The 16,535-nt window shown below is 35.0% G+C and overlaps 1 protein-coding gene across 1 annotated transcript; it reads left to right on the top strand.

Moving 5' to 3' along the window:
* Positions 1-135: 135 nt before the first annotated feature.
* LOC124540021 (phosphatidylinositol-3-phosphatase SAC1) lies at positions 136-15,843 on the top strand. The gene is made up of 14 exons (XM_047117419.1): positions 136-367; positions 718-812; positions 2,540-2,658; positions 3,952-4,044; positions 4,786-4,917; positions 5,270-5,378; positions 6,909-7,024; positions 7,514-7,738; positions 9,060-9,227; positions 9,931-10,137; positions 10,659-10,826; positions 12,099-12,200; positions 12,494-12,630; positions 13,679-15,843. The coding sequence occupies exons 1-14, from the start codon at positions 330-332 to the stop codon at positions 13,758-13,760; spliced, it is 1,791 nt and encodes a 596-aa protein (XP_046973375.1). The 5' UTR covers positions 136-329; the 3' UTR covers positions 13,761-15,843.
* Positions 15,844-16,535: the final 692 nt, after the last annotated feature.

Genomic DNA, 16,535 nt, shown 5'->3' with positions numbered 1-16,535 from the left:
AACATTTAAATATACTCATTGGTTTTTATAAAAATATTTTATAATAGACGTACGTTTCCAAAAATTTCATTTTTATTTCGAAAACAGGATTTATAAATTAATTAAATCCCTTTAAAAATTCGCATATCGTTTCCATTGTCAAAATGACAGTTAACATATTGTCAATTATCAAATTGTCATTCTGGACATAATCATTTCATGTTGTAATTTCCATACTTTTAATCGTTAACTACCTGTAATGCTAGTAATTTTATTCAAGTTCCTCGGGTTTACAGTGCAAATGCTATGATATAGGTAAACTAAGAGCATACATCGGGAATTTATATAAAATGGCAGATCAATTGTTAATTCATGACGACATCAAGTTGTAAGTATATTCTTTTTAATTTTTGAGTTGCTGGAAGCTAATTGCATTAGTATATTTTTTAAATCACAAGACTCGCTTGATAGTGATTAGACTTGGACATGCTTGTCAGTCAATTTTCATGAATCGTAATATTGTGTATTTAATATATACTTGTCTTCATAATTTTTTTTTAATTTAAATACTATTATTAAAAAAAAAAGATTAATACCGATTTTTGTATTCGTACACATTATTTTATAAGTGTCAAAATTGTATCATATTTATTTTAATAAAATGATAACTTCTAATAACATATGGTATAAGCCCCAAACTATTTCGAAACATTATTTTATTTAATACATTGATTTCAGGTACACAACATCTGATAAGTTTTACTTTGAACCAACAATTAATCCAACAGAAATTTTGGTGATCGATAGAATCACTGGAGAGACAGCTGTTAAAGGTGATATAATTATTTTATGTTGCAAAAAATTTTTAAATGAATAAATTATTATCATATTATTAACTATTCCAATTGAAGAAGTTCAGATTAGAATACATATACCATTTCATTTGCTATTATGCACTACTTGCTTCACTTTATTAATATGTCTGTTAAATTAAACAATACATTACACTTAACTACACACAGTTTGACTTCCAAAATTATAATAACGATAACAAATATAGATGATAAAAAAGCGTGGAGTTAATACCTGTTGACTTCCAAGCAGGATATATTAATTTAAATTATTGTATTTAATTAACATGACTTTTGTATATATATATTTAAGCATTTAATGTTGTTAATTCTTATGTTAATAAAATTTAGAAAAAAAAAATTAACATGACTTTGTATTTTTAAAATGTTAAAAAAGAGTAACTACAAAGTTTCTTGCCGGTTCTTCTGAGTAGAATCTACTTTCCGAACCAGTGGTAGCTTCACTTAAATGTATAATGATGATTCAAAAGTGCTTGTAAAAGCCCACTTGAATAAGGTTTATTTTGATTTGATTTGATTTGATCATTAAAAATTTAAGCATCATTAGTGCAACATTTTACGAACTGTCTATTAGTGTAAAAAGTTGCACAAACCATTCTGAACCCTTGTCTATCATCATCCAAACATAATACAATTAATAAGTTTAAAAAGAGAGGCTAATGGGAATATTTACAGTTCCTGAATTAATTTGGAGTATTGCTAATGTTCGTTACAAAAATCCGTATCCATCCATTTTAAATTGAATTTCAATAACTCTAGTTGATAGACTGATTCTTAGTTAAGCACATTCAATCCTATTAATCCGCAGCTATTTATATCTTTATACTCATTTTATCTATTTTTAAAATATTTATGATTAACATTAAAATAGAGAATATGTGCAAGCTTATATGGCAAAGAAACAACCACTTAAATATGTATTAATGCTAGACAAATACTTATAGCTTATTTCAAAGGAATTAGGAATAAATATAAACAAATCTAATATTTACATATTTAATGCGATTAGCTTATTAAGTCGCTATATTGTGCTCTTTAACAAATATATTATTAATGTATCATTTTTTTAAATATAACACTTTCATTGAAGTTGCGAGCACTGCTAGTCTTATATATATTGCAATATTAGTGTAAATCGATCATGTTAAAAGTATTAATGAGATGAGTGATATCATCACTATATATATTTTAATATGCCTTATCTAATATCTGCTTAATTTCCTTTCTAGATAATAACGCTTACATTGTCAATGAAATTTCTGTTTAGATTGTATACCATCAGAGGAAAATGTGACTTTGGCCTATTATTTAAAAAAAAAAAACTCTTTGACCTTATGATTTTGCTCGGTCTGTGTTTATTGTATAATTATATAATACCAAGTAAATTTCAAGAGCTGAGATGTCCCACTGGGTAGAACGCGTGCATCTTAACCGATGATTGCGGGTTCAAACCCAAGCAAGCACCACTATATATATGTGCTTAATTTGTGTTTATAATTCACGTGCTCGGCGGTGAAGGAAAACATCGAGAGGAAACCTGCATGTGTCTAATTTCATCGAAATTCTGCCACATGTGCATTCCACCTACCCGCATTGGAACAGCGTTGTGGAATATGTTCCAAATCTTCTCCTTAATGGAAGAGGAAATTAACAGGCTGTTACTTTTCTTCTTTTTAAATACATTTCAGATATAAATGCAGTGAAGATACCAATACCTCCGAATGCATATAAACCAGTATGTGGTTTCCTCGGTTCCATAAAGCTCATATCAGGATTATATTTAGTCGTTGCTAAGTATCGTATATTGGTGAGTGATTAACATATTATATCGTATATAAATAATGATAAATATAGCCTATTCCAAACGAAGTAGGAATAAAGTTAAACAAATAAATAAATATGCGACAACACCACATACATTACTCTGATCCCAATGTAAGTAGCTAAAGCACTTATGTTATGGTAATCAGAAGTAACGACGGTACCACAAACATCCAGACCCAAGACAACTTAGAAGACTAATGGTAATCTAAATCACCACTCGACCATGGAGGTCGTAGATTTATGTAATTAATGCGATTTGCTTATAATTCAGCTATACCGTGCACTACTAAGAGTTGATGATTAACATATATTTATTTATATAACATTACCATTGCACTTAACCACTTATTTTCACTTTAATTTTATTCCAAAATTCCGATAACAGTGTCAACGACGACGATAGGTATAAAAATACTCATAATTTCGTCAATTATGCTCGAATTGACTTTGAAAATGTAATACAATATTCTTCAGATATTATACATTCAAATTGATTAACAAAATAAAACGAAAATAAAATAATATCTTACCCTCTTTAATACGCAATTTATTCGCAAATCCATCTGACCTGACCTGAATGGTATCGCGTCAGGCAGTAATTTTTAAATATGACCTTTTCCCCGTTATGCTCGAATCTATTTCGATTCTACTATCGTACATAAATATATATATTTAAATTTAGACTAGACTTGGATGTTGATTACGTTGAAAGTTGTCATATATCTGGAGGCAAGGCAGCTAAATCTAGCAGTATAAATGACCATGACTGTATAAAGGCTTGGTTTTATTTTAAGTTACAATAAATACAATATTCATCTAATTTAATCAAAATCAGTTATTTATTTTACTTTTTTCTTGTACCTTATTTCGGCCGAATGTCAAAGTTCAGTTTGAGCCGTCAAAATTCGTTTAAAACGAATTTGAGCCAATCCCTAAAAATAAGTTGTTAATAAAATTCACTGTACAAAATTCACGTGACGAACTCGTCACGTGGTGTGTACACTGGTTTTCATAGGTACGCCACTCCGAGGTCTCGGGTTCGATTCCCAGCCGAGTCGATGTAGATTATCATTAGTTTTCTATGTCGTCTTGGATCTGGGTGTTTGTGGTTCCGTCTTTACTTATGATTTTCCATAATAAAAGTTCTTTAGTTACTTACATTGGGATCGGAGAATGTATGTGACGTTATCGCATATTAATTAATTAATTTATTTATTTACTGTACACAGTATGAATACAGCTCCCTTATGTTTACAAATGTTTTCTTTAATTACAGGTAGGAAAAATAAATGGCCAAGATATATACGAACTGGCAGGCACGGACATTATACCTTATTCGCGGTCAACCACACATTTGACCAACAAGCAGGTAAGTTTAATTCATATATCCAAAACATAATAGTATTTATGCAAATATAATGTGCTGGAAATTTTAGTTTCCAATATTCAATTTAAAAAATAAGTTGATGTTCTGTGAATAAATAAATCTAGACACGCGGTAGCGTGCAAGCCAAGTTCAGGTTAGGATGACCTCTGTACTAAGGTCATTATCGATAGGTGATTTTGGGCCACTATTGGTAAGTGGTCGCCAACGCTCAAAGACATTGGCGATGTAAATAATATAAATATCATCCATCGCCAATGCTCCGACCAACGTTGGTCTATCTATGACATTATATCCCTTGTGCCTATTGTTACAAGGACTCACTGTTAAAACCGGAACACACCAAGTATTCCTCTTTGGTGGTGGAATGTATAACAGGTCTTATAGGTAGGTACCACCCACTCAGACGGGTTACACAAAATCCTAGTAGTAAAACATACTTTTAGAACCAGAAGTAGGAAGTAGGTTAACCTCTAAAACAATTATCTTTAATTTAAAATAACAATCAATCTACCACAATAGAAAAACATTTAGTGTATAACACAAATTACCATCAATAATCACATTAAACCGTAATAATTATCATTGCAATTCTCAATGTGTCAACTACGAATCTCCCGCCTTTTTAAAAAAAAAAAGACTTGACGCTGATGTTGCTTGTTTATTCCAACAATACAGATTTGTACCCTGGAATTAACCTTATTAATAATTTATTTTCTTTTTTAGATAGAAGATAATAATACTTACGAACGCATGCTCAAGTTGGCGTTACAAACGCCTGGAATATACTTCTCGTATGGATATGACTTGACGCACACAATGCAGAGGCTGCATTCGGTTCCTCCAGATTTTCACAAGGTAATGTTATTTAATTTTCAACCTGCAGCCACAATGTTACAGCGAGAACTACTCCAATCATTTATTCTCCATTAATTTATCATAATAAATTAACCTTGCCACAGATTTTGGTCAACTTAGTAATCATTCTAAATTAAAACAACAAAAAAAAATATGTATGGCAACACTTTCTAGAATAGAAAGAAATGGAATAGAATTTACTAGAATACGATTTTTATTACTTTGTTGTTTTCATTTAACTTATAAAATAATAATAATGATAAAGTTTATTACAGTACAGCGGCTGACAAAATTGTCGAAGATTCTTGTTTGAATTTTTTACAATATACATAAAACTGGGTCCAACTTCCAGATGTCTCTAGCCAGCCGTGCGGACTCCCGCTTCCTCTGGAACGGTCACCTCCTCAAAGACTACTCCCACCAACAGTTCGCGAGATTTGCTCTACCGATCATACAAGGCTGTATCCTTTTTGAATACTTCGAATTTGCTAATACGGCGTAGTTTTTGAGGTCCTGCGTTGAATTCAAGTGGGAATTGAAAAGTAATTATTGCGTATGCTCGTAACTCTCTTTCTTTCTCTAATCTAAGTAAATGTGTATTAACACTCATTGTGCCCACTCCCATAAAAATCGGTGAATCTATACTCGAAGTTGTCGATGACTACATATACGGGATAAACAATCCAATTAGATAAAAACGGTTCAACCGAACTGACGAGTTCTCCAGTGGCGACCACGGACTGGAAGACGCAGCGTGGGTAGGCCTCCACAAGGTGTAGGTCGCGGGAAGCCGCTGGTTGCAGGCTGCACAAGACCGGGCGTTGTGGCGATCTTTGGGGGAGGTATATGCCCAGCAGTGGACGCCCTTCGACTGAAATGATGATGATGATGTTAAATCCACGCCTCTGGCGGCGAAATTTAGAAGTTGTCTAAGAACGACACGTTTAGGTAAAGTTTAGACATAATCAGATGGATCACAGAAAATTGCTAATAAAAGTAGTAATTCTGATGTTCGCAGTACCAGTGCTTACGCATGTGTTATGTTATCGTTATTACCTTTTTTCCCCACATAAATCACCATGCCACTCCCTAATAATTCAATTACAAAACGTCCAGAATAAATTGCTTCTGTGTAACCTGCAGACGCTCCAATTAACAAGACTTTAACCAAGAGACCGCATAATTTCTTTTTTTTTATATTAAGTAAATATTTTTTTCCGTGGTATACCGAAAACTGTCTGCCATTCTTAGCTAGCTTCAAAATATCGACACTTGAGGCGCTAGTTGCATTGCCAATATCATACACCGTTTAAGTTTAACATCATTTTTTTGAGTTACCGTTTTCCGTTATGGTATTACTGAATTTGGAATTGATTAATGTCAATAGTACTGTGACTTTAGTCCTTTTGGATTGGAAGCGATTGTGTCCCATATGATTATAAATGTGAAGGTATAGTGCAACTATATATATATTACACTACTATACATAATATATATTGACACACATATATTGACTTTGTGTGTCATCATCATCAGCAGCCCATGTTTGTCCACTGCTGGACATAGGCCTCTCCAAGTGCACGCCACTGTGGTCTTTCTGCGATTACTCGCATCCAGCTCCTGCCAGCCGTCTTGCGTATATCGTCACTCCACCGTGCCCGAGGACGTCCTACACTACGCTTGCCGAGACGCGGTCTCCACTCTAGAACACGTTTTCCCCAACGGCTATCGGTTCTGCGACAAATAGTGTCATCCCACTGCCACTTCAGCAGTTTTTTTTTGTGTGTGCAACACACAAAGTCAATTGCGTGTTATACGTCGTCGTCGTTCGTCCAGACCCGAGGTTCCATTCCACTGTTCTGGAGCCAGTACCCAAACCATATAGTATAATAACACTACTATATGGGTTATCAAATTTACTACTTTAAACAAGTTTCTAAATATATTATTGTTCTCTTCAAATGATATGAATTCCTTAATGAGTAAGTTAGTCGTGGCAATAAACCGCGTGACCGTGAACGGTCATCAGCTGTCGTGGTCGCTGGTTTCGCGGCGCAGCGTCGAGAGAGCTGGTACGAGGCTATTCATGCGTGGAATCGATGCCCAGGTTAGTGAACCATAGATGTACAGTCAGAATAAGAAAACCTTTCTCAGTAATCAAATTCATTCCTTTATCAAGTCCTAAACTCTTAGTGCCTTTTGAAACTAAAGCACTAAACTGACAACTGCATATAAAATTAAACTTACATAGTATGATAACTTAGTTCAATATAGTGTAACATCTTTAGACGACGTCTAGTTTTATCACTTTTAGGGTTTAATATTAAACAATAGTTTAATATTAATCTTTAGAGAGGGGGACTGTAGATCTATAACTACATTATTAAAGGCACAAGAGACATAATATATTAAATAATATGCGGATCTGGGTAAAAAATTAACCAGCGCATGTTATGCTTTTAATGAAGGTTTTTGCACCAAGAGTGTCAACTGTTAATATAATAAAGGTAGTTTTATGTTACAATTATTTTCAGATTAAATCTTAAGATACTACTTTTAATGACTTTGATTAAATAAATAACATGTCTCCTCTCAGGGCAATGTAGCAAATTTCGTAGAAACCGAGCAAATAGTTGAGCGTGGAGGGGAGAAGTCGTCGTTCGTCCAGACCCGAGGTTCCATTCCACTGTTCTGGAGCCAGTACCCAAACCTTAAGTACAAGCCGGCGATGGCGCTCTCGTCCGAGGATCACGTCGCCGCTTACACCAGGCATCTGAGAGATCAGCTCCAGAAATATGGAAACCAAGTTCTGCTTAATTTGGTAAGATTCCGTTTCCTACAGTTTACAGCTATTACTATTTTGTTTATAACTATTTGGATTCAGGGTACTCTTCTCTGCGTCACATTGATATCGACCTTAGAGAAGTATTTAATATAATTTTATTATATGTCGCTTCCACACGTTCGGGCTCAGATCGCTCTTCCTCCATTACTTGATTTTCAAAGAAAACCGTTAACGTATTTCTCAATTTTTTATTTTCACGGAACAAACCGATAATAATAAACGAATGGATGACAGTTACCAAGAATGCAGTTTTGTCGTTTTGCATAAGCGATCCCATCCCAGTGTCAAATTCAAGAATTTATTAAGTAGTAGCACCGAGGCCAATGATGTTCTAGTAAACAGATATGTCATTAACGCGCAAAAAGTGAAGACTAGAAAACGTCCTAATTGGGACGTTTGCCTTTAGTCGTTTTCATCATAATTATGCCAGTAATACGTTATAATATTATCATAATTATGTAGTAATACGTTTTGCGTAATTAAAACATCTAGTTATCCCTTTTACTTATTGTTTTTATCAAGCAATCCTTTTTACTTGTAAGGAAATGTAAAATAAACGGTCCCCGGCGCGGCACGCTTTTTGCTGTTGTATGGGTATAACATATCTGTTTATTGGAATATCATTGATCGAGGCATAGTTCTTGGTCGTATCGATGGCGTTGCTCGTTCCTCGACATATATAAAAAAGTGATGATCGATCATATTTGTTTATTAGCCTTGTATTAAATTTGTGCAAAAATTAAGCCACTAAGTTTCCACTTCCTCTTAAATTCTTTTACGTTGTGATTCCTTAGTGCTTACAAAAGTTCTATCAAATATCTTGACTTTGATCTTGTAAAGAATAAAAATAATACTGGTATTTTGCTAAATGTTATCCATAACAATTTGGTTCCAAATGCGTGATTTCTTTATAGGTAAATTGTTTTTATGTCTAAAATATATAAATAAATTATTTTTATGTCTAAAATAATAAGTCGAGATGGCCCAGTGGTTAGAACGCGTGCATCTTAACCGATGGTTGATGGTTCAAACCCAGGCAAGCACTGTTTCATGTGCTTAATTTGTCTTTATAATTCATCTCGTGCTCAGCGGTGAAGGAAAACATCGTGATTAAACCTGCATGTGACAAATTTCATAGAAATTCTGCCACATGTGCATTCCACCAACCCGCATTGGAACAGCAACCTTCTCCTCAAAGGGAGAGGAGGCCTTTAGCCCAGCAGTGGGAATTTACAGGCTGTCGTTGTCGTTTGTTGTTGTTGTTGTTGTATAGAATATGTGTGCGTGTTGTCCGCAGATCGACCAGCACGGCAAGGAGGAGGCGCTGGAGCGCGGCTACCGCGCGGCGGTGGCGGCGGCCGCGCTGCCCGCCGTGCGCTACGAGCCCTTCGACTTCCACGCAGAGTGCCGCGGCATGCGCTACGACCGCCTCGCCGTGCTCATGGACCGCGTCGCGCACGAGCAGGTACACACACACACACACGCACACTGATATACGGTGAGTACGCGCGCATGCACACGCAAACACACACACACGCACACTGATATACGGTGAGTACGCGCGCACGCACACGCACACACTCACGCACACGCACACTGATATACGGTGAGTACGCGCGCACGCACACGCACACGCACACACACACGCACACGCACACTGAGATACACGACACCGTTACGTGTTCTCTCGCCTAAGCGACTAAGGCGCAGTATCTGGACGAAACTTAAGGTCTGTTTGGCCACATATAAGAGACATGGTGCCTTTTGTTATACGTTCCAGGAAGGCACTGACCGTGGCAAATGTAATGACTCCACTCGACCTGATGGTAAGTCTAAGTGGAGTCAAAACGCAAAGTTGATCAGTACAGTCAGTAAGAATGTGTTGCACTAGTCGCCCTTGCCAAGCCAGTCCGCAAACTTAGGTAGCTTCTTCGCGCGTCTCGTTTGGAGGTACCCAGGTTATAAGAGGAGGGAAACACGTGTGCTGGTAGAGAGTTCCATTTGTTGGCGGTGCGACAAAAAAAGGAGTTGCCAAATTTCTTCGTGTGCGATGGGATCGAAGTCACATTTAAGCGTTGACCACGAGAGCACTTGACACATGCCCATTATCACTAACCCAAACAATCACCAATTCTATTAAAAATTATTTCTCGTCGTTTTTCTCTCAGACTGAATTCGGTTACTTCCTGTCCCGAGGCGGCACGGTTCTGCTTCGTCAGAGCGGCGTCTTCCGCACCAACTGCGTGGACTGCTTGGACCGCACCAACGTCGTCCAGAGTCTCCTCGCCAAGAGGCAGCTCGGCGCCGTGCTGCGGCTGTTGGCGGTCATCACAGCTGACGATCAGCACCCACATTTGGATTTATTGTTTAATTCTGTGAGTTATTTACCTTTTATCACTTATTATTAGACATTATCGATGATTCAAAAACGCTTTATTGTGAAGTTTACTTGAATAAAATTGATTTGATTTGTATTTGTCATCAAGTTATTTAATATAATGACAAATGCTATCCATATATAGATATATTTAACAATCCATAGTAGAAAAAAGTATTGAATTTTCCCAACAGTTATTTGAACATACTAAAGTTTCTATTTAGGAAATAACATTTTTACTAAGTGTTTGAGCTCTATTCTAATTCGTTTATTATACTATTATTGTGTTCCGGCTTAAATGGTGAGTGACCCAGTGTACCTACACAAGTCGGTGGCGCATTGGTGCCAATAATAACTTACCTTACTAGTCTAAGGAATGGCTATTATTGGTATTAAGTTAATTTGGTGTTATTTTTTGACGGACTTTAAATTCTGGTACATTGTTTAGGGGTGTGCTATACCCAACATCAAGGATTTTACCGCCAAACAATAATCCCATTTGTCTTTCATCTGTAACAGGTATGGGCAGACCACGCAGACATGATATCAACTCAATATTCGGGCACGGGAGCCCTGAAGACGGATTTCACCAGAACGGGCAAGCGCACCCGACTCGGACTGATCAAGGACGGGATCAATTCCCTCACCAGATACTACAAGAATAACTTCAGTGACGGCTTCCGACAGGTACTGTAGATATCTTTATAACGTTTTATAAAAAGTTTTTGGCTTTTGACGTGACAACGTCTTATAAATTGGTTTGCCGGGTGACACTTCAAGAAACTGCGTTACGCTCCGCTCACGTTATGCGCTCACAGTGAGAGCGAGTGAGAGGCACGCGTCCCTTCCACTCGGCCATGGTTAGCCCGCCTAAGAGCGAGAGAGACAGACATAAAAAGTCGTTGTTTTTGAATTTAATTAAATAAATGTTTTAAATTGTTACTATTATTTCATCCTTCTTCCTACTATACGAATGTATATTCACATTAAAATTATTTTACCACTCAAAGTCGTTGTCACGTAAAACTTTCGCCCGTATACCGACTTTACAGGCAACAGGTAATTTTTTTTTATGGTATAGGTTGGCGGACGAGCATATGGGCCACCTGATGATAAGTGGTCACCATCACCCATAGACAATGGAGCTGTAAGAAAAATTAACTATTCCTTACATCATCAATGTGCCACCAACCTTGGGAACTAAGATGTTATGTCCCTTGTGCCTGTAGTTACACTGACTTTTCCAGAACATTCCGGTTAATGTAAAATAGAAAGGTAATTAAGTCTGACATGTGAGGCTACCTGCCATACAAGAGGTCGCGAAAGACTGTCATGAAATGTTCAAATTTCGATTTTCTTTCGGTTATTTTGAATTGAGAAGTAGTATTAAGTAATTTTACACTTCATGTAAAAAATATTTTGACAAATGTTTTTTTTTTATCTGATCTTATTTTTAATTAAGTTTAAGACCATTTATTTATGAAGTAAGACTATTATCACTAGTTTTTGAACACCGCACACCGCCACAGAACGTTTGAATTATTAATTAGCGAGTAGTTTTTATTGCTAATTAGAAGTTCATCCATTTGTAAAAAAATAGTTACAGGTAAAATTGAAAAAATCATTGTTGCAAAGATCTTTAAGTAATGTAATTTTACCAAACTTTGGAATGTGGCAAGACTCAGAATGAGAGAAAGTAACTTTTATGTAGTTTAAATGTATGTTCATTCAATATTGGATTTTTTCAGAGCATTCAGCATTCTAGCAGATTCTGACTAAGGATCTGCTAGAATGCTCCCTGGAGTTTTACTTAATAGCAATTAATATTAAATAATATCAAAATCAAAGGAAAAGAGTACAATGGGACTGACGTAATTCTGTTGGACCAAAGTCCCAAAATAAATAAGATTAAAAAAAAAAAAACAAATAATGTAAATGGTGATTTTGTTTATTTTACAGGATTCGTTGGACTTGTTCCTAGGCAAGTACGTCATAGTCGAAGGCGAGGGCAACACGGCCCTTTGCCCTCTGCGTCGCCATAGAGACTGGAAATACCTAACAGTGAGTTTTGTTATCTATAATTATCATATTGACATTTAAAAAAAAAAACAGACGGAATAATAGTTTAACAATAAATTTGTAAATTAAGAAAATGTTCTTCAATTTTACGTAATATTATACTTGTTCACATTTATGACATGTAAAATCATATACACACAAACACAAAACATATACACACATACGTATATAAGCTTCTCGCCAGTTCCGTTACTTGAACTTGGCATGACACACTACCGTGTCACTAGATATATTACCTAGTTGAGGTAATTGGTAATATTTCTGCCTTGGTGCAGTTCCCGTCGGTGCTGCTTGTGGCGGTGTCGATGTTCTGCGCGAGCGCCGCGCTGCCCACGCGTGGGAATACGGAGCTGCTACTCTACCTCATGTTCTGGGGCGCCGCCGTCGGGGCCACGCTCTCGTTCATATTCAAGTAAACTTTGCTTTATATACATTTGTTAATTCGGTCTAGCTTAACTATAAGACAACTGAATTATATTCTTTAAGGATGACTTCACATAAGGAACTCGAAATCTTGATCAGACCAGTAAGAAATTATAAGGGGTTTCTCCCAAAGACGAGCCGAAATGGCCCAGTGGTTAGAACGCGTGCATCTTAACCGATGATTTCGGGTTCAAACCCAGGCAAGCACCGCTGATTCATGTGCTTAATTTGTCTTTATAATTCATCTCGTGCTCAGAGGTGAAGGAAAACATCGTGAGGAAACCTGCATGTGACAAATTTCATTGAAATTATGATTGACATGTGCATTCCACAAACCCGCATTGGAACAGCGTGGTGGAATATGTTCCAAGCCCTCTCCTTAATGGGAGAGGTGGCCATTAGCCCAGCAGTGGGAAATTTACAGGCCGTTAATTTATTTTTTTCTCCCAAATGCTAAATTTTAAAATGAAAAAAAATAGTCAGTGTGGGTCACGTGTTCCAAGAAAACGACAAGCTTGAAATCCAGCGAAGATCTGCTAATGTTTAGTAAAAATATAAAAAGCCAAAATGTAATATATAAATGTTAAATGTAAAAAGAGGCAAAGTGAGCTATTTTATTGAATTTTCCGATGCTATATCTTAGAACGCGTGCATCTTAACCGATTATTCGGGTTCAAACCCAGGCGAGCACCGCTGATTCATGTGCTTAATCTATCTTTATAATTCATCTCGTGCTCAGCGGTGAAGGAAAACATCGCGAGGAAACCTGCATGTGACAAATTTCATAGAAATGATGCCACATGTGTATTCAACCCGCATTGGAACAGCGTGGTGGAATATGTTCCAAACCTTTTCCTCAAAGGGAGAGAAGGCCTTAACCTAGTAGTAAGAAATTTACAGGCTGTTGTTATTGCTTGTAGTTGTGTATTTACTAGGAATTAATATACATTGTCGCGCCAAAATATGTTCCAAACCTTCTCCTCAAAGGGAGAGGCCTTTAGCCCAGCAGTGGGAATATACAGGCTGTTGTTTTGTAGGCACGGCACAGAGTATGTGGACTGGCCGCGTCTTGACAGCGCGCTGGTCGCGTCTCGCGCGCCGCCTCCGTCCTCATTATGATCCAAGACCTGCCGCTCGTAGTCGTCGTCTGACCCCGACAGAGGAACTGGTACCTTCCTAACTTATTACGATACGTTTCAGATCCATACTCGCATCGGATGTACTTACTTTCGACTCTTTTTGATATGTTTAATTCCATATTCGGAAATTTTGTCACACAAAAAGAACCCCAAGTTCATGCTATATGACGTCCAATTAAAAAAAATTCTTAATTCAAAAAATCTTCTATTAAATAATTCTGATTTTTTTTTGGATATGGTTCTTTTGTTTTGTTTTGTGTGATAAAATTTACGAATGGTTCCAAAAATTTTAAAATTCTGAATAATTAATATCTGTCCTCAAAACTCAACTCTATTGTCAAAACTCAAATGCAATTATAAAAGTAACTTTTTAAAGAATTTCAAAACTCGAAGGCTTATATATAAGATCAAATGTTATTTGAAAATAAAAAAGCAAGTCTCTTAAAATATGAAATATTTTGTGATATATATAAATTGCATAAATTATTATACAATACATTTAAAAACAGATCGTTCCATATTCAAATTTGTCAACGATTTTTATTCGTCGAGTTATTGCTGTTAATTATATTGTACACAGATGCTATCTCTTTCGTGTGTGTGTTGAAAAGAGATAGCAAGTCATTACTTCATTGAAGAGATTGTGTACAGTATGATTTAAATAATTTATGGTTTTTTGGGGGTATTTGGATATTCCTTGACATTTGATGTTTAAACTGTTATACTATAGTTCAAATAAGCTTTCCTACTATCTTAACTGTATAGGGTTTTGTCGTATGTATATTTCCGATTGGCTAAGCAACGAAATCAATTAAAAATTTCAGTAATTTGTACATTCGAAAATAAATTCAAAACTATTAATAATTATTTCCAATACAGCTTCAAGATCTACAAATATCTTTCTAGAGTCTAGAAAATAAATCATAATTGATACTCGAATGTGAATCTTATACTTCACGGATTAGAGTGCATTTTCATATTTACCTCTTTAATATTATCGCTTTATAACTATTATAGAAGCTATTTATCCATGATGCACTTTCTTGTGATAAATGTTGAATCCATTCCATAATGACTTAACTGACTACATTTGGTTCACTATTATTGACAATTTGCAGATGAGGCAATGTGAACTTAGGTTCTGGTACTGTGAAAAGTTGACACATCAAGTGATCTTAGAATATTTTTGTCTTATGTATGAGGCAACAATATGACCTCTGCTAGTGGATTTTAAGTCAAAATAGTTAAATATGTGATTTATAACTAGACTTGCTTTCCTAGTATGTATCACCTAGCTTAAAACCACTTAGAGAGTTAAATAGCAGCCATATCATAGTTACCCATATGTACTATTGGGATTGTTTCACTGATAAGCAAAATTCTATGATAGATCTAATTGAAAATCATTGAAATAGAATCCGGAAACAGTTATGGGCATGTGTGGGTTAAAAAGACTGCAATTCATTGTAAGTGAACCAAATGTATGTTACGTTAATAGCTGAACGATAAACGATTTAACACACTCTATGTCATAGAGTCTATGCTATTTGCTTATAGAAAAAAAAATTGAACAAAATGATATGTTGTGAAGTGTATTAGTACAGACAGAAGGCGAATGTTTCACATAAATATATATTAAATAATTATTAGATTAGATTATATTATGCCAAATTAGATTTTTTTCAATAATATGTTACATATTTATTTAAATATTTATGTGAAACATGTTTACATTCAATGATTGGACGACACGCGAGCTGGCAACATGATATCTTTAGAAATAACATTAGCTAATCTATATTTATATGTTAATTTTTAATTCCATATAATATTAATTTAATTCACGAGCAAAACTTCAGTGTAATTTTAAATGTAATATGAAAATAACTCATAATCTAATGTCAATAAAATTATATTTTTTTATCTGTGAAATAATTGTCAGACCATGGATTAGAACATTGTTGTGTATACAATATTTCTGGGCAAAAGCTTTTAATTGTGTTGTAATATTTTTTTGTTATTTAATATAGCATTGTGTGAGAAGAATTATATAAATAAAAATCCTTGTTCGAAATTTGAATCATTCGAATAATATCAAATGGAGCATATATTTTTAAATATTTTATAATCTACTGCTATCTCATAAAACTTTGTAGTTTGGCTATGAAATAAATAAACTATCTTAGTTTAAATTGTATCAAAAGTTCCATTATAGTTTTGACATAATCAAAATAAATAAGAAGTAATTTATTTTTGCTGTAGTAGTTAGGGACCGAGTTTCTTCATATAAAATAATCCTATATTGATACTTGTGCTAAGAATAGTGAATTAAGAAAAATAAAATGGCATTCTTTTGACATTTCCCGCCATAAGTTAGTTACGATATATTTCAGTTACACATTCGAAAAGGAAAAGTTGATAATATAAATAAAACACTACAACATATTAAATTAAACTCATGCCTTCCTGCCACGAAACTAATTTTGTTTAATTGAACTGCCATATGTAAAAAAAAAACATGTAGTAGTGTAGTAGCATTTCAGTACATACAGCATCATACTTGCTTCTGAAGATAGTTTTAGCAAAAAAAACTAAAGATATAATTTTATAATTATGTACTTACTTCAAATAGAATTAGCGATGTTATTTCTAAAAAGATATCAATTTTGTTATATATATTTTTTAGATGTATTTAAGCATGATTTTCCATTTAACTTGCGACGGTATATCCGTACGCAGGAATTTTACGATATTT

The sequence above is a fragment of the Vanessa cardui genome, chromosome 24 (genome assembly GCF_905220365.1).
Source record: "Vanessa cardui chromosome 24, ilVanCard2.1, whole genome shotgun sequence".
Taxonomy (NCBI): domain Eukaryota; kingdom Metazoa; phylum Arthropoda; class Insecta; order Lepidoptera; family Nymphalidae; genus Vanessa; species Vanessa cardui.
The sequence above is the reverse complement of the archived record's forward strand: the minus strand, read 5'-3'. Positions and strand labels throughout refer to the sequence as shown.

Coding starts and splice junctions, on each gene's coding strand:
- LOC124540021 (XM_047117419.1), top strand. CDS start 330: ATGGCAGATCAATTGTTAATTCATGACGACATCAAGTT. Junction 9,228..9,930: donor ACCGCGTCGCGCACGAGCAG/GTACACACACAC, acceptor TTTTTCTCTCAG/ACTGAATTCGGTTACTTCCT. Junction 12,631..13,678: donor ACGCTCTCGTTCATATTCAA/GTAAACTTTGCT, acceptor GTTGTTTTGTAG/GCACGGCACAGAGTATGTGG.